The sequence below is a fragment of the Bombus terrestris genome, chromosome 6 (assembly GCF_910591885.1).
Source record: "Bombus terrestris chromosome 6, iyBomTerr1.2, whole genome shotgun sequence".
Taxonomy (NCBI): domain Eukaryota; kingdom Metazoa; phylum Arthropoda; class Insecta; order Hymenoptera; family Apidae; genus Bombus; species Bombus terrestris.
Window position 1 is genome coordinate 13,396,867 of NC_063274.1, and position 19,448 is coordinate 13,416,314.

General features: G+C 30.8%; 3 protein-coding genes across 13 annotated transcripts in view; 1 reads left to right on the forward strand and 2 right to left on the reverse strand.

Moving 5' to 3' along the window:
* The window catches only part of LOC100647847 (alpha,alpha-trehalose-phosphate synthase [UDP-forming]), a 37,817-nt gene extending 25,985 nt beyond the window's left edge, over positions 1–11,832 (reverse strand). For 2 of the 4 annotated variants that reach the window (XM_020863435.2, XM_048406877.1), the window contains exons 1-2: positions 9,404–9,688; positions 7,446–7,551 (exon numbers count right to left, since the gene is read on the reverse strand). In XM_020863435.2, the coding sequence (XP_020719094.2) occupies positions 7,446–7,551; positions 9,404–9,542 (245 nt within the window). In that variant the 5' untranslated portion in view covers positions 9,543–9,688. Of the gene's footprint in view, positions 1–7,445; positions 8,361–9,403; positions 9,689–11,807 lie in introns of those variants that run through there. The other 2 variants (XM_020863436.2, XM_048406878.1) reach the window with 2 other exon arrangements.
* Positions 10,544–19,382, forward strand: LOC100647967. 2 transcript variants are annotated; one of them, XM_048406879.1, is made up of 14 exons: positions 10,544–11,214; positions 13,913–14,064; positions 14,188–14,565; positions 14,638–14,739; positions 14,803–14,922; positions 15,000–15,246; positions 15,328–15,608; positions 17,619–17,727; positions 17,797–18,083; positions 18,177–18,382; positions 18,444–18,613; positions 18,696–18,833; positions 18,911–19,143; positions 19,217–19,382. In XM_048406879.1, exons 2-14 carry the CDS (start codon positions 13,952–13,954, stop codon positions 19,296–19,298), a joined length of 2,466 nt encoding a protein of 821 aa, XP_048262836.1. In that variant the 5' UTR covers positions 10,544–11,214; positions 13,913–13,951; the 3' UTR covers positions 19,299–19,382. The 2 variants fall into 2 exon arrangements, with proteins under 2 accessions (XP_048262836.1, XP_048262837.1); XM_048406880.1 differs by lacking the exon at positions 10,544–11,214 and adding an exon at positions 13,496–13,821.
* On the reverse strand, positions 15,761–17,454 carry LOC100642725 (endoribonuclease CG2145). 7 transcript variants are annotated; one of them, XM_012309560.3, is made up of 5 exons: positions 17,342–17,454; positions 16,805–16,837; positions 16,561–16,723; positions 16,072–16,504; positions 15,761–16,009 (listed from the first exon to the last, which is right to left on the reverse strand). In XM_012309560.3, the coding sequence occupies exons 1-5, from the start codon at positions 17,418–17,420 to the stop codon at positions 15,773–15,775; spliced, it is 945 nt and encodes a 314-aa protein (XP_012164950.1). In that variant the 5' UTR covers positions 17,421–17,454; the 3' UTR covers positions 15,761–15,772. The 7 variants fall into 7 exon arrangements, with proteins under 7 accessions (XP_012164950.1, XP_012164951.1, XP_020719101.1 ...); XM_012309561.3 differs by having other exon boundaries at positions 17,369–17,435; XM_020863442.2 differs by having other exon boundaries at positions 16,561–16,837; positions 17,342–17,447.
* Positions 19,383–19,448: the final 66 nt, after the last annotated feature.

The following is a 19,448-nucleotide window of genomic DNA, read 5'->3' on the forward strand; positions in this document are numbered from 1 at the left end:
TTTTATCTTAATTCGTTGGAAGTTGCTACTTGGTTACCAAAAAAGCGAATTTATATTCTTTTGTAATAGTAACGCAAAAATCTTAATTTGACACTTGTAACTTGATATAGGTTTTCAGGGACGATAAATTTTTAAAATTTGTATCAAATAAGGGAAATTGAATGTTAAAACTGTATTCTCTATTACAGAAGAATTTCATTTACTAGAATGAAACTTAGTTTTATCATTAAATGAATTCCTAGTACCAATGAAGTAGAAATATTTCATAAGTGGTAACAATTCTTCGAAGACTCCAATTGTATGAAACATTTATCTTCTAACAGATTCAAATAGCTAAATGAAATTTATCCGTAGGATTTTTTAATTTCCACAAACTATATTGTTTGAACTGAAAAAAACTGTAATCTTTTATTTTTTTCTTTTTTTCAATTTCATGATTCTGAAAATTATTTCTCTAACGTCGGGATAAAATGCTTCAGATATTATTACATTGATACGCTTAAACCTTTCAGTTCTTTCTTTCTTTCGATAACTTTTAATGATAAATAGACAATACGTAACTAGACGTAAGAATTTTGTTGACCAGGGACATTAGTGGTACAGTACCAACACAAAAGCCATTGGTATATGCTATTATTACCACTGGATTACTCAAATATGATCTATTTTGAGAATGCCACAATTTCAGACGCGTAAGTGTTTCAGCTCGAGTGAAGCACTCTCGAATATCATTACTTGCGCTCTTCAGTATGTAACGATCGCGTTTGAAAAAGTGACCTCCTACGTTCTTGTTTACCACACATCGAGATTTTTACACAGGACGAAGAAGAGAAAATACACTCGATTGACACGAATGTTGACGACTGTTATTTTTAAACGTGCCAGATTAACATGGAAAATGATTGATATCGATAACATATTATACTTTACTTGTGTTTAATTGGATTAATATACGGTGATAAAATATTCAAAATAATTCCGATGTATAAATAATTGTGATGTTGAGTTGTGGTGTTGTTGAAGAATTTGAAAAAAATTTTTTAATTGATTCAACTAATTAATTTTGTTTTATTTTATTGCTGATTTGTTATTCCTTTTAATGAAAGAGTGCTTCGTTTTTCTTTCAACTTGAGAACGACATTTACGATAGGTGTAACGATATTTGTAATTATTAAAGATTTGATCTAAAGATGAAAATACAACGTTCAATGCGAATGTTACGTAATATTGTTAAATGTGGAGATTTCAATATCAGTTCCTGACTTTCAAATCAAACTAAGTGCTTATATATATTATACATACGTGTGTATATTTCAAGATGAATTAGCCAGAGATGGATGACGTACATCTTTCATTAAACGCTATAAATAACTATTGTAAGCCAGAAACAAATACTATATTTTATCTGCTTCGTAGCCAACATTTGATATGAATATGTGACAAATGGTTAATTATAGACTCTATTTAATCACTTATTTAATTATCTAAGAAATTAACAAAAATTGATTCATGATCTGCTTAACAGTAGGTGTAAAATCTTTAAAGAAACTTCTCCTAACTAATCTGTTTTACCAGACCTCAGTCCACTTCCTCTTTGAAACATAAAAAGAAAAATATGCAAATTTATTAAAAATTCCAAGGAACACAATGAAAATCACCACGAATAATTTTACCACGAATTCAAACATTAATCTAAATGTACAATCCTCTTGTTTCAAATTGTTTGAACATCTGCTTTACATCTTAAAACCCACGTCATAAACTACTACCAATAGGTTCCTATGTAATTGTCTAATGTATCTAAGTTGTCTATAATTAAACAAAATTTGTCAGAGGTAGTATTACTATTTACAGAACGATGCACCCAACCACTCGCACGAAGATGTATACGAAGTATAACTAAAACTTTGTAGTATAGTGCAAATTAAATTGCAAATAAGAATATAACATGACATCCAAAGTGACAATGAGAAAAACATGCATACACAATCTTTCTTTCTTTGAAAAAGAAGAAAAAGAAAAAATTCACAATAAATATGTACTTAGTTATTAATTAATCTTATTATCCAAAAATCTAAAAATCATTATTATTAAAAAGGAAGATGTCATACATCATAAAATAAAAATCATTAATAATTACAAGTTCCTTTTTCTTTCTTTGAAAAAGAAGAAAAAGAAAAAATTCACAATAAATATGTACTTAGTTATTAGTTAATCTTATTATCCAAAAATCTAAAAATCATTATTATTAAAAAGGAAGATGTTATACATCATAAAATAAAAATCATTAATAATTACAAGTCAACCGTCGATCTTACGAACCATTTTATATTACTTCCAATATTCCAAACATCAACAGCTTAACAAATATAATAAAAAAAAAACTTCCCAAATGACCTACATATCAAGGAACGTATAAAAATGTCAAATACACTGACAAAACAATCCCCTATCTATCAAAAAAGAAAAAGAAAGGTATTTGATGCGTAGAGACGCGCTCACGTCGCATCCAATTTCAGACAGTAATCAATTCCACCAGTGACGAAGTTCGTGTTTTTCCATAACATTTATCACGACTGTGCCATGCAAATCGGGCACGTAACTACCGCAACAATCGCGATAATATATGTATATTACGCAGCGCACGTAACACGCGCAGGGGACACGCGGAAAGCACGTGGCGAATATCTTGTGAATGACTGCGTGCGCGTCTACTTATGTTGTCACTACGGTTTTTATCGTAAGCCACCTAAAAGATGACTGGCTCTTATCGTTATTTGAGGATTTCTAGTCGATGAATATATCCAGTCTCGTCGAAGAATTAGTGCAATTAACAAGTGTTAAAAATACCAGGTGATTTTGAAGATCAAAGATACTCTTGAACAGATATCATTATCAGATGAATATATCACGTAACAACGTAGAAAAAGAATCGTGAAGAAAGAAGGAATACCTGTAGATAAGAATGTTTAACAAGCGCAACATGATCGTTTTTCATATAACGTAATATACGTGATTCGAAAAACTTCCATGGAATTTTTGCTTCCCGCCATAACGATTACACTATCGTTCGTATAATTTGTTTTTTCATCGCTTCTGCCTTTTGTTTCCTGTTTACTCGGAATTTTCGTAAAGAGGATTGTATAGCTAATTTACAAAGATAAATCTTAATTTCTTTTTACTTTTTTAAACTGTGATAACACGAGAATTGGCATTTTGAACGTTGACGTTGAAATATTCATCGTAATGTATAATAATATGCCTGTCCAATTTGATTTCTGTGCAACGATGACACATCTTACTCATGCTATTATGTCCGTCGACCTATCCATTACGAAGGTTGTTTGTACTTAGTTCTACGGGTACAGTTACACGACTAGACGACACATTTAAATATTATTTACGGCATATTAAATATGATTAACATCCATCTTTACAGGAAGTAATGAATAATTTTTGCGATTTCTGTTAACAATCAAATTTCGTTTCAGTTTTATATTATTCTCGATAATGGGATTGCATGCTCGTATATATTGCACCATGAAGAAATATAAAGTTAAAATTGGAACGCACTGTGTTTGGTACATTACAACAATGCCGTATCTATATTCAATACAGTCTATTGATCTTAAAGTCAAATGCGGTGCAAAATTGCGTCGTTTGTCTGCAACCGTTTGTCAGCAAACTGCGGGTGTTTATGCAAATTCATATCCTCCTAAGCACAGTTTAAAAAATGGAACCTAATAGAAATACATTTCATCATAAAAATATTATAACGAGTACTTGACATATTTTATATATCGTTGCATATTATAGACATTTTATTAATATATTTTTGTACATTTATATTTCTCACAAATGCATAAACATCTGCAGTTTATTCAACAGAAATAGTTTAACAAATGAATCGTATAATAATAAATTGATCGTGCAAAATGAAGAGGGAAGTGTAAGATTATGTTCCATCGCTTTTTTTGCTGTCAAGTCTACAATTTTTACTGTTTGTTTACAGTTGACAGTCTTTTAATATCGATTCTGAGCAATCTCAACCGAGTCGATAGCAGTGTACATATTCATTCCTACATAAAACTACCACAGTAAGGAAATAGTGAAGAAAAACGACAAAAATTCGCGCAATATTCCTATATTTTGCAACGAATTATTTCTTTTCTATATTTTACGAACGTGGTTAGATTAGATGCCTGAAAAGAAGTTTATTTTCCTAAAAGGGTGAAACGACTGGGTGGAGAACGACTACTTTTATCTCCTTGATTAATTATTTCAATTATTGGTAGTCACGCACGCTTGTCTATTTTTTGCCCGTTGTTTATTAACAAATCATATCGTGATTCATGCAAATAACTAGATAAGATACTCGACTTATGTCACTGAAACAAGATAACGGTTGTCTTTGCAGACTGTCATATGTTTTAAAATATACAAAGACACACAAACACCTATGTAGTCAGTTTCGTACCGTGAAACAGGGGTATGTTCGTGCGAATCGGCATATAAAAACAAAAATGACAATTTATAATGTTTGAAACCGTAAATCACGAAAGCTATTAAATTGTCGCGAAATGATTTTTCGAGATAGGACGGAATTGAAACGCGAAAGCAGCTCTATTTTGTAGTACATTTTTATTTATATGTACTACATATATTGTATTTAATATAACAAAAAACGATAGCTAACACGATTTAATAATAGACGAAACATTATAAAACTATTGGGAAGAAGAAAGAGGCAATTGCTTTAATATTCAATGGAAAAGCTTGTTCAAATATCCAAAAACTGAAGTTGAATCCATATAACGAAATACACTTCGATTTATGAATTTTATTCCATTATTTTGCATTATTTCGAATAAAATTAACCAATTTTGCTTCATCATTCTGAATGTTTATAAAATCTCTCTCAAGTGTTTGTCATCGAGTTAATAAAAACTTTATCTTGTTGACTACATACGTACACTGGTCCCCCAATTTACGCGGCACTTTTTTTACGGGGTAAGTCATAACACAACTTACGCGATAATTTTTATGCGGTCAATCATATCAGTGCTTTATGAGATAAGGACAAAAGTACATTACGTTTTGCTAGTCATCATATGTGTATATATTTTTTCTTTAAAAACGGATAAAATGAATCCACGCGGAACGGGTAGAAGATGACATTTATAGATTCCGAAAAATGTCGGTATTTTTTACGTTGTATCGAAGAAAGCAAAGGAATTGACAAACGTTATTGCATATACACGCGACATATTTTTATGGTCACGGATTTCCGTCGTCACGAAGTCGGAGGAAATTCGAAAGCTATTGAAAACAAAGTAATTCAACGAATGGGGAAAATACATCGATCCGGAGAATTGAAAAGTTCCACAGGACGTGTTCTTACGAAAAATTTCGTCAGCGGTTTTGCCCTATATAGAAGCGAGCTTTCCGACGTAGAACACTGCGCGTGATGTGTAATCGTATACTATTTTTTCACCGACCATAAATAAACGCTGCAACCAAGAGCAACATGCATCGATTACTAATTGTAAGTCACAATTGGTAATTTTACTTAAGAGAAGTTCATAAAACGTCCGATGATGTTATAAAAAGAAACATGTTACATAAAAAATGATCTAACGCTGTGGGAAATTATAACTAATCAGATGATGAATGGGAATCTATACGATTGAATACATTAGTATTTTTAGCCCTTTGTAGTCGATTATAATATATATTTAAAACATATTCTCTTGCGTTATAATTTAGCTTGGTAAAAATATTTCAACGTAGTGATACTATTAATTGAAATATGAAAATTAGAATTAAACAGTTTCTAATGACTTATCGAGTGTGCCAGTTGGAATAGAATGTCACACTCTACTGAAATTGCAAAGGGCTGACTTGTGACGATGTAATCTACTAACCTACATACTGTAGTGGAACATGCTCCGATAGCGAAGGACTTAATAGTAATGGTCTAATCTACTGATGTCTGAGCACAAGCACTTATCTGAGCAAACGTTCGGAATTTTTTCTGTAATATTGTCATATTTTCGAAAATATGACAATATGATGTGCAATGAACATTATATTATATTACTTTTAATATATCTTTTTAATAATTTCATTATATTTGAATAAAATTTAATTGACAAAGGAAATATATCAAATAATTAGCAATATAAACACAAATTGCTTATATTGGTTTATAATTAAATGAATTTATATTATTCATTTAATTCATACTTGGAATCTTGTACTAACAATAAGAACATCTTGCACTTGAGCAAAGTCCATCAATGAAATAAAAGACACACTAACTGTTCTTAACAGTACACAAACATGACGATTTATTGAACTCTATCGATTACGTCCAATTAGCATGTTAACAGTACCACTGCTAAAATCGACCGAAAGAAACTTCATTTATGATATAAAGATTCAATGTGATAAATAGATTTAATAACTGATTACATTAAATGATATATCGTCTTCGATCGATTCAATTAATCAATTTTCTTCAATTTAATCTTTTCCTGATTCGCTAATCGTTTTGGACAATTAGAGTAAAAGAAAGTGATAGAAGCGGTCCAACAGTACCTTCCATCAGATATTTGGCCGTAAAATATGAAAAAATATTTTCATTAACTATATTGAATATTGATACAAATAGGGAATCTACGAGACCCTGTTTCCCCCTTGCTTTGCGTCAACAGTCCTCCATCGATATTTCTATTGGCTTGTTTACGCAACGGAATAAATTACCGCACTATTGCATATTCATTTCGAGGAATACTATAGACTTTGTTGATCCTACAAATCTGTCAATAACACAACGCTCCGCAATCGACGCTTCTACATCGCAAATCAATGTCTTAATCGCGATCAACTCTTTTACATTTTCCATGCTTTACGAATTGAAATTAAATATTTATTACACAAATATAGCGGTAAGTTGGAATGTTAAACGTTAAAATATTGTATTTTGTAAATAAAAATTGAAATTGTATGTGAATTTGGGAATTAAAAATCTGATTAAAAATACAAATTTATACCTATCACACTGTAAGCTCTGTATCCACAATAAAGCAAAGGGTTACAAATGCGAAATAAAACGAGAAAAATCGAAGAAATGTATGAAAATAAGAAATGACAATAAAAGATCAGAGCAATCGAGGAAACGTTAAATAACAATGAGGTAATATCACGCTCCATCCGCGGTCAGGTCGCATTGCAACGACCGCGAGTAACATGCACCCACGCGTGTACCTATCGTGCAACGGCGAAGCGCGTTCGCGCGTGCATGACAGGTAAATAGTGGGAAAACGAAACAATAAGTGAGACGTGATTAATGAAGTGCATAGAAAAAGAAAAAAGGAAAGGAACAGAAAGATAATAAGAGAATAAAATGAGAAAGAGAAGAGCTTCTCTGGCATACTACTAACCTGGCCTTGCGTTCCAGCTGACCGGTCACCTCATTCCTCTTCAGCACGAACGGCAACCTGTTGCTCACGACGATCATGCTCCCGTTGGAGGAGAAGCTACCGGGTTCTGTAGACATTTTGATGTTCTCTGATCAACTGTTGCAAACCGTGTGTTCCGTAGAAGAAGGGAAAAAATGACACCGCGAGTGAGTAATAAGTGTCGCGCGACTCCACACACGAGGATCTCTCCTCTTTCTCTTCGGTTCGTGTTCTATACGCACGATCACCGGTTCGACAGCGCTGTTCTGCTATACCAAGTGTCGCGTGTCACGTGCGATCACGTGTCCATGCGAAACCGAAGTCGAAGGAGAACCGCGCCAGTTAGACGGTCGATCTGGCTAGTAGTCTGTCTCTCCTCGTCGTCGAGCGCCGCGCGAGATGACACTTTTCACCGTTCCTCGTGTCGTTCCCTTTACAGCTGCGCTTCAAGCGCGACTGGATGGCGCGTGCCCGCGTGCAGAACCGTGTCTTTCGGTTTCGTTTGATATCTCGCTTGCTCTTTGCCCTGTTTGTCTTCTTCTTTGTTTCTTTTTCGCTCTGCGTTTAAGTAGTGATGAGCAAGCGTTTCTTTTTGGTTCTATCGTGAACTCTGATTATCCGTGAGATACGTGATTAACTCACAGTGACCGATTCTCTTTATCTTGTCCTTAAGGGCGGTTCGGATGCACAGCGACAACAAAGAATAATACAAGACAGAAATAATACAGAGGGCGAATAAGAAGGGGGAGACTATAATGGAGGGAGTAACGCAAATCGATTTACACCGGGTAAAGGTACAATAAGAATGAGTGAAAGCTTAAGAGAAAGAGAGGAAGAAAAATCCTCTAGCGGAAGAGAGTGGTTGATTAGTCCGTATGACTGTGCCGCGGTGCGTGGCTAAAGTAACACTGAAGTAATAACGCCGCGTTCCCCTGAGTTTATTCGTGTTAGCCGTCGCGAGGAATTGGTCCAAAGTCTCTTTCTACGATAGTATCAATGATGGGGCCGCGACCTTTTGGCGCGGTTTCCCCTCGTGCAATCAACCACCACCACCATCATCATCAGCGTCGTCGTCGTCACTACCACCGTTACCATCTCTGCATTCAAAAACACTACCCCAGCGTAATCATATGTAAACATACAGATACAGCGCCTCCCTCTTCACTCTACTCTTTCCTTCTTTTTTCCTACCCCTCTTTTCTTCCTCTCTTTCTATGACGACGCAGCGTGTCGTCGCGTGTCGTGACAGACGATCAGGGTTATCTCCTCTTATCTTTTAATTCTCGGATAACACTCGCTAATGGGACATCATGTACGTCGTCGGCGACGTCGTGACCAGCTGTACACGTTGTATCGGCATCCAATTGTCAACATGTACATACGTGACAAATAACCGGTACTACTATATTATTGCTGTGTCGCGTTAAACACAGCCTATGGTATACCGAAAGGGGGCCGACCAATGCCAATTCAAGCGGAACTCGACGACAAGCAGACTGTCTGTGAACCAGATCAATCGCTATTTTTTTTTTTCGTCTTTTTTTCGTTTAGATCGTATAAAAGAAAAATGTATATATCTCTGTTACCGACCGATGAAAACGGCCGATGTAACGCGGATGCTGATTATGTTTTTTGCAGGATAAAGAACGATATTTAGGTAACACAATTATTACATGTGTTACAATTGTTACATTATACTTTTTATCGAATTTCTAATCGGTCCTCGTATAAGTACTTAGCAAGTTGTTTTCCTTTGATTAAAGTCGAATCAGGCAGCGATTAAAGGGGCAATTACGTAACTAGCAGAATGACTGTAAGCAGAAAGGCGTTGAAATCTATAGTGGATAAAATTGGGAAGCTTTGACATTCTGACCTATGCCGTTAAGGCACGTATCTCTCATGTAGATAAGTACCAATCGAATTGTTTCAATGTGACGTACCTTCCTGGTAAATATTTGAGGTCAACTTCGACAAAGTTGCATGCATTTCTCGTTTACTCGAAATAAACGAGATAAAAAGATTACGTCTACATGCTGGCAATATATTTCGTACAGTCTTATCCAGTGTTGGGAGAAGCATGACTAGTAACAGCGAATTCCAACAGCATGGAAAAATTAAATAATAAAAATTAATACTATGCAACTACTATCTTTATATTCTTCTTCGTTTACTCATGCAGTTTCTATTCTCCAATAAGAAAATTTTTAATGGAATTAGATTTCATACTACAACATATTCGTCCAATAATCTGGAGAACCAACGTATAATAAGTAATAATATAAATTCACTGTTTACGAAGAAAAATATTTACTTTTGCGAACATAATTTCATATTATCTCTGAGCACCGCGATAATACAAATTCGAATAAGCTGCTCGAAAAATCACTACTTACAAAATCCGTAATTGTTGTTATTATTTAAATAATGGAAATTAAACCTCATAAATAATTTGTCACGACAAAGGAACCTTGAGAACAGATATTTATAACTATAATCAGTCGCTAAATTCTAGTAACGTAAATTAAAATTACCGCTACTATAACTTGACAAATCGAAGAAAGAAAAGGATAGTGAACATTTTTACAGATATTTTTTCTCTCATTTTACTCAACCGATATTAATGTTGTAATTGCAGGACTCATAATGAAAACAAAAAATGATCTAGGATATCTTGACTTATTTTCATATAAAAAACAACCGAAAATGTTTACGGTATTTTATAATACTATAAAAATCTTTATCATGGGATCCACAATTTCATAATTTAATTAGATATAGTTTTTCTGTTATGTAATTGAGATCGTACCGATTGTAAGATCGCTTCTAATATAAGTCACTTAAATACCGCCAATTAAATAACGTAATTAAATAATTAAGTCGTTTAAGAATCATTTCTGTTAGCAAAATGTACTGTGGCTCAAGAAAGTATTAGAATACTTATGCAAACTTCTAATGGATACATTGCATGTATTATACATTTCGAGATTTTATTAACAATGTAACGGAACACGACTAGCATGATTATATTAGTAAAATTTAAAATGAATTTAAAGATGTAAACATATAGAAGTTAGAAAATACTTATTGCACACAGAACTTACCAAGTAAGTATTTGAACAAATAAATATTCATTATATTAGTACATCACAATATTTACTGAGATCATCTTTATCATTAATTAATAATTATACATTTAAGACTATTATTCATATCGTATACTAATTTCTTACTAAATATATGTTTGCAACAAACGTTTTGTAACATACTAATATATTTTCACATTGGTTTCAAATTTTATCGATATAATCATGATAATATAAATGTTCCATAAACGATAAATGTTCAAGTGCTATCGTGAACCGCTATAAATTGAACTAATTTGCCTGACTGTACAGAGAATCCCGAACTTTTCAGCTGAAATACCGTCTTGACGTTTCTCGAAGAATCAAGGGATAAAAAAGACGTTATCATCACGTTATCGTCACGTGCTGGTGTTAGCTAATAAGAAGCTAGAGTTAGAGGATAATGAAGAAAATTGGCACGAGTCGCGCACGCGGTCCAAGTTTTACTCCATTCTAAAAAAAAATCGTTCCGTTGAAATTTAACTAGTTGAGAGACAAGTGTCGCGTTGCGAACAATACACAACTGATCTTATTGTATGCCCGGCTCGACCATGAGGAACTGGTAAAAATCAATGACGCATGGTTGGAAATTAGACGCTGCATCATCGTCTAAACTTACTCTATTTAAAGTATGTACATATACCAACATAAATCTATATTTTTCGCACACTTTTGCGCACCGGGATACGTATTACGCAACATACTTCAATATCAGGTAACCAAGAAAGTCCGTGCCGTTTCTAGGTTTATTTCTATAAATTTAAAACGGCAGAACTTTTCTTGACTACCTAATATTTCCCATACTTACAATTAAATGATACACGACAATAGTCTCACTGATTTCAACTATCACTTCCAATATTTTTGTCGATTTATTTAGAGTACTATACTGAAAGAGCAAAATCAAACAAATAATGTTGTATGTAGACTATTCAGAACAATCATATAACTTTCATTTCATGTATCTGTTTGAAAGAAATAAATATACATTAATAATGTTCGGATGCAAACTGTTCTTATTATTCAAAATAATGTATTGTACAATTAATTAAAGTTTTGTTATGTTTTGAGGTTTATAACATATTTTTATAACGTTCTACATTACATGTTATTACTTCATAACAATATACCGAAGTAATAATGTGGTAAAAAAGCAATGTCAGAAATGTCAAGTTTGCAAAAACACGTGGATAGGGCAAAAGCGATATTAACGTTTTATTACCTTCCTCCATAGATGGAGTTACTCACACAACATATTTACACAAAGTTATAAATAAGGAAGAAAACTGTAGTTATTAATGCAATTATATCTTTTACAAGAAATAGTAATTCTTTCTGATTCCATAAGATTTCTATCAAGAATTTCGGGTCCGATCGTAATAGTTCGTAAAAATCCGGCAAAATTCGACAAGTTTCGGTGTAATTCGGTAGTCATAGCATGTGCGTCGAATATAAGCGCGAAACCGGTATGTATATTTTTTGCTACTATACAAAGTAGGTTAAAAATATATGCAAACAATAAACGTATAGTACAAAAATATTTAACTTTTTACAAGTTACTGATTTCATTGTATATATGAAGCAGTGTAAAATTTTTAATATTATTAAATCCACAATATCTAATATCTTTTAAATTTATGCAAAGACGATAACTTAATGATTTTAAAAATCAAAGAAATTTGAATTTGAATATGAATATCAATTATAGATGTTTGTTTTATGTATTTATTTTGTAATTGCAAACAGTTCTTCTAATAATAAATATTAAAAGTAGATTTTTTGCGAAAAAGAATTAATGTAATAAGCAATGAAAATATAATCCAAAGAATCAACTACGTTTATATTAAAAATATAATATATAAAAAATTAATACAAGCTATGCTGGTAATCATTAAAAAATTGCATTAATATAATTCAATTTTTCAAATAAAGCAATTACCATAAATTACAAAAAATATACTTTTTCAGAGCATTTTTACTGTATTTTTATTGCATTTTCGACAATATACATACAGAGAACGTAGATCCTTCAAATAGAATAGTTATTTAAATCTGTATCGTAAATGCGGTTGCCGTTGAATTTACGCTCACAAAAGAATCGTTTAACCAACAAATGGCTGACGTCTAGCACGCTGAATATTTCAAAGTAAAAAGCGATGACAATTACACCGAATGATTAATATACATACAAATGATCACAAAAACAATAGAACATATAGAATGACAGAATCGTGAAACTCGAGATGTGTACCTAATTCAAATCGATCTGCTATTGTCAACTTAGTACATACACCTTTATCCGAGTTAAGACGACATTGGCACCCACCTCAAAAAGACAAGCTTCCTCGTTTTATTATATATAAACGGCAATGTTAAATAGACTATGAAATATACACTACAAGTTGGCAATATTTTGTTAAAGAGTTCAATGCTAATTCGCGCACTCACATGTATACCGGCAATCCTCCGGTACTGGCTAGTGTTTTTACGAGAGACGTTCTTTCGAGAAGGTACCACTGGTAACTGGTTCCTTCTTCGCGAAGTTTCGGACAGCTGAAATTGCAGGCCGAATCGATTGTTATGGCCTACAATATGACCGGCAACTAAACAAGAAACCATAGAAAATTCCCTAGGAAATGTTGCAAATTTTTCTATCTCAAGTCAAATTTCTATTTACAAATATAGGATCTTGATATTGCTTTATCACATAAATGACACAATAAAATTAATATTAATTGCATGTACAGATATTAAAAGAAGTTGTTATTTAGATAAGCATTTGCATCTTTATTTACATTATATTTTTCATAAGGAACAAGAGATCGAATTTGTTTTTAACAATAATAATGATTATTATATAAAAGTAATAGTTTACTTAGATTGAAATTTAAATTATCTAGATCTTGTAAATGCAATGTTGATATTAAACAGAAAATCATATATCTCATTTTTAAAAACTAAGTTAATATATTAATATATTAATTTCCATTATATTTCTATTATATAATTACTTTCATATTTAATACACAATATATATTCAGTTAATTTAAGCGTCGTTCTATAAGCAAAGTTACATATGTGAAAAATTCATTTGCAAAAATAGTAAATTCAAACTTCATAAAAGTATCTATGGGGTAAACGGACATCCTACTAATGATGTTTCGGGCTATGTAGTTTGATGGCACATGTATAACCCTTTTGAAACTTAAGTCATCTCGAATAAGAACATAACAAATGTATTTATGCTAGATTGATATTTTAAATTAGATTAACATTAAAACTTTGTAAACAGTAATAATAAACTGAACGTAAACTGATCTTTGACAGGTATTTCTATGATCATTGTTTATGAAATTTTGATGTAAAATGAATGTCATTTGCTCTATATGTAGCGATCAATTAATACAGTCTGATGATATTTTCTATACGAGATGTGGACACGTATTTCATCTGCATTGTTTAACGTCGTGGCTTGAAAGGTGAACAAATATTAAAAAATAATAGAGCAGGAAACACCTTGTTAGAGAGTGTAAAAGTGTATAAATTTTCTAATTTATTTTTTTTCCATGACAATATTCATAATTGTAAGTTGTTACTTTCAGATCAAAAAGCTGTCCACAATGCAGAGAGAAAGTTACACAGAGTAAAATTCATAGGCTTTATTTTACATTTTCAAGCAATGACCTAATAGTTGAGACTCAAGGCTCAACATTGCAAGAAAAAGTAGACAGATTGAAATTTCAAATTTTGTTAAAGGAAAAGGACATCCAATATTATTCCTCAAAAAATGTCACTTTAGAAAAACAAAACGCTGGCTTAAAGCAAGAAGTTCGGAAAGTAGAGAGTGAGATTAACAAAAAAAATGCAGCTATACATGCTTTGAAAGAACAGATAAATTATTTCAAAGAACAGAGTTCTCACTGTGATAACCTAAAGAGAGAAATTAGTCAGTTAAAAAATAAGATTGAAGACCTTAGGCCGTATGTAATTATTACATGTACATGTATCATATACTTTATATTATACTTATATCAATTTTTTGCATATTTCAGAATACAAGTATTATTACATGCTCCTATCAGTGATGTTAGTAAAATGGTTGGAAAAACTAAAGATCCTCAAACACTTACTATGTATATTTCTATCATGAAAAAGTTAGTAATGTTCAAGAATATGTTTTAAAAATTTATACTATTATTAACATATTATATTTGCAGAGAATTAATTGGGAGATTTAATAAATGTAAACAATTACGCATGAGTGTTAAAAAGCTGCAAGAAGAACTCTCTAAAGTTAATACAAAATCTGATACCTCATTAGAACAGTCAAAACGAATGTAAGATTTTAAAAAATCTATTCAATGTGGTAATTTATATGAACGGATATTATATACCAATATTATTATCACCTCAGGGACTTAGAAGAAAAGCTAGCATTTTCAGAGAGTAAAAATATAGCATTACAAAAACGAGTTAATGAATTAGAAGAGATACTTGACATCAATGAGCAGAGTAATAGTAAATTAGAAATCCAAATAGCAGAAGATGTAAACAATATTTCTATAAAAAATCCAACTGAAAAAACATCAAAAAAACACAGTCAAGACATCTCAAATAAAAATTCTATATTAAATTGCTCTACTAAACAAAAAACTGAAAAGGTTTGAAATTGAATAGAATAATACTAATGAAAGAAATTAAAATCAATGGTTAATTACATTTATCATGTATTTCTTTTATAGATATGCAATGCTAAAACCATACAACAAAAAATACAGGATTGTCAGGCAGATAATGATACAAGTGATTTAGAACTAGATTTAATAGATTGTAACTCCTCCAAAAATTCTTCAATAGAGTTTAAGAGATTTAAATTGTCAGAAGATGATATAAACGTTTCACATACAAGTCATAATAATAAATCCTCAAATAGTTCTATATCAAAGAAAAGAAAAAAAAATAATACCAAAAAAAAGGTATCTGACATTGAAGACGAACACGAGAGTAGTGTGATTGATCTTACGTAAGGAGTTCCTATAAGTACTGCATATTTTTTTATATAAATCATTATTTATATTTCAAAAGTATATATAGTATTTTATCATTGTAATGAATGGATCTTTTCTGAGTTTTAGAAAAATAAAATATTCTACTTTTATATTTTTTGGTCACTTATTTGATTTATGTTTAATATAGCAAAACAGGGAAAGCAGTTCCAATAAATTTTGTACCATTATTTTGTAATATGTATGTCTGAACATAAAATTTAAATCCTCCAAAAGACAATTGACACCTTTTATTTGGTCTTGTAAAAAAACAAAGTGTATAAAGGGCTATTTCTAATTCTGGAGTGGTTCCAATGAACATAGATGACCTTTTACGTTTTCCAATATAAGTGAAATATATTTCTAAAATGACAGCTTTCTAAAATTGTTTTAAAGTGATTTAATGAATATTATTAGTTTATAATTTGCATTTCTACTTACATTAACAAATTCCTTACTATGGCCAAATCCAAAATAATTAATTTTCTTTAATAATTCTCCATGGGAAAAGAAAATCCAATTATGAAGCCCTATAATACCTTTACGTGGTTTTCTTTCTCCTATAAATACATGTTCAAATCCAGAAGTACCATTTATATCTTTACTCCGAGAATATAAATGAAACCAAATTTGTTTTAAAATATCTTTATAAACTCGTATGTCATTTTTAAAGAACCCTTTGACTGACAAAAAGTACATAACATGTAACATTATGTCTGTTTCCATTAAATTATCAATAAATTCATTCTCTTCTAGATCTTCTTCTCTTGTTATGACTTCTGGCTCATAAGTATCCAATTCATAATTATCAAATAACTTTACAAGAGATCTTATCGTTGGTATTAAAAATATTTTGGTCGATATATTTAACAACCTAAAGTTATAAAAGCTAATTATGTTTGAAATTATTAACAAAAAATTAGAAAATACCTTTGTGGAGCATTATCAGTAAAGTTTTTAAAGCTCATATTTCCTTGATAATTTATATACACATGGTTGAATAATTCATGAGAAAACTTATTAAATAATTCTTCTGATACCATCATTAATTCTACATCACTTGTTAAAGACACCTCTGTAGCAGTACAGAAATCTATGAGACGAACAAATATATATAAAGATATATAAGATGAATAAATATTTAAATGTTGTTTTATTTCTATTTTGTAATTACCGCCTATTTGATAAGTTGTGAAAGGACTTATGCCTGAAATATTTAAAATAGCTAGGATGTAAACAGAAGTTTGAAACATCTTATTTAACATTTTTCTAAAGTAACATATTTTAGTTTTAAATAGTAAACAGGTTTTAAATAGGTTATGTCAAATGTTTCTCCGTTATTTGAAAATCTTATATTTATTATACATATTCCAATGTAAGATAAAGATTATATATACTGATAATTAAGATTTAAAAAATAAAAAATGGAAGTTTCCATTTAATTTTAAATTGAATAATTGATAATTTTTATAATGTATAATGACTATTATGTAATTTATTATAGAAGAAGATTGTACGAAAATTAAAAAATTTGTATAAAAAACCTTAAATAAATAAAGGTATCTATTTTTAAGGTCTTATAGTTCAAAGATAAGTAAAACATAAGTAGAATATGATTAATATTAAAAAGGAAATTATTTTAAAATATTGATATAACATTAAAATTCAGTTAAAACCATTTATATTGTAATTTTTTAACGTTATACTTAACGGTTATATATGTATATGCAATAATTACTGCAGAGTATCGAATATACCGAATACGAATTTTGTTTACAAATGGTTGACATTCATTTACGGTAGTGCGTTTTTAATTATAAAAATGTCAAATCGAATGGAATATATAATTTCGCCGTGGGAAATTGAATTATATATACAACATCTACAAATTTCAGAACTTGAAGATGTTGGAACGAAAGGGTTAATTTTTCTTAAACATTACAAATATTTCTTACACAATATAGCTATAACTTGACCATTATTTTCAGCTGGTTTGAATTTCATAAAAAGTTGATGTTATTAAACCAACAAAGCGTATTAGAAATTAGCGGCTTGCGAGAAGAAAGTACTAAGGAATGGTTTGTTTCTTTTAAAAAGGTAAATAAGATATATTTTAATAAAACATGCAACTATCTGTTATGTTAATATTACTTTCTTCCCGTATAGATTCCTGTCCTTATATACGAAGCTATACAAATTGATATATGGAAACATAAAGTATTTCCACTTTTGATTGAAATAAATGAAGAACCAAAAAATACTTTTATGCTTTACACTGTATTTTATCACGAAGATATTGCCGTTTCATTATTAGAAAACGTGTTGTTTCATTGTGAAAGTGCAGAAACTATAAATGATTCTGCTCTTGACCTTGTCGATTATGCTGTTAAATCTGTATCTTTACTCCTCGATATGCCTGTCATCGAAATTTATGAAAATGTAAGAGACCCAAAGTAAGTGAACTGACACTCGAATTTTTATGTCATTTTAGTAAGAAAGTAATATTTTACATGCTGAGCAGTAATGGTAGTAATTGTTGCAATTAGCTCATGTCTTGAAGAAATATTTGAGAAAAAGAAAGAATTTGAATTTGATATTGGTATACGTTGCATTTCGATTCTCCGTTACTTGGCCGAATACGTAGATAATTTACCACTGTGTGTATTATCGCGACTGTTAGCTACTCATGATGTGCCCTATTTACTTGCTGAACTCATTGAAAGACATCCGTGGAAAAAGGAAAGTACAGAAGGTAACTATCATTACATAAGTATAAGAAAATTCAGAGTACAATAAAACTGTTTACTCTTCAGGTGAAAATATGATATATAACAGTGGTTGGAGAAAAGTAAAGTCAGGTGAAGAAGGAAAAATTTCTAAAATAGAAGGACAAGTTTGGCTTGGTTTAAGGGAATTATTGCTTAATACAAAAAGTGCACCTTATTATGAAATTACTGATCATAGGTTTTCTCAGTTATTAAAGGTATTTTAACATTATACATTGCATTATACGTTTAACATTATATGTGTTGTATTCAAAGAAAAGAAATTATGTTTTGCGTTAGTTACAGAAATATTTACACGAATGTGTACTGGATCAAATTTCACCTTTAATAGATCTAAAAAGATGGTTAAATTATTTAAGTGTATCATCACCTAATGGTAATGCACTGCGAGCAGTAAATGTGGAACTTATACCACAGGTTGAAAATTATCCAATGAAATATTTGTTTAAATTTTTTAAAATATTAAGCAAATAACCAAATTGATATTTTACTAGATAAAATCGTCAATAATAGAGAAATATCATAAAAAGTGGAAAAAATTAGCAAAACATCAATCAAAATTTATATACACTACAGACGTTGATTACATTAAAAATGCTGCTCAAATTTTAAGCGATGCATATGATTTAGACAAACTGGATTGCATCGATGTTAAAGAATGCCCTTTATGTCATGAAGAAGCAAAAAAACGTTGTTCTAAATGTAAAGAAGTTTGGTACTGCGGAAGGTATAGATTTTTTTCATATGTCTATAAAATAGTACTATTTTTTATTAAAACAATATCGGATCTATTATTCCAGAGAGTGTCAAGTAAAAGATTGGGTGAAGCATAAGAATATTTGTGACAAGATAACAAAAAACATGGAATGTGAGAAAGACTAATTTCGAAATTTGTGTCTGAAAAAAGAATATTTAATTATATTTTCAGTATTTATCCAAGAAATAAAGAAATTAAAAATATAAAAATATTGAAATTAATTCCCCTATTATACGAATATTAGAAATACTTAGGATTAAATAAATAATACGTAC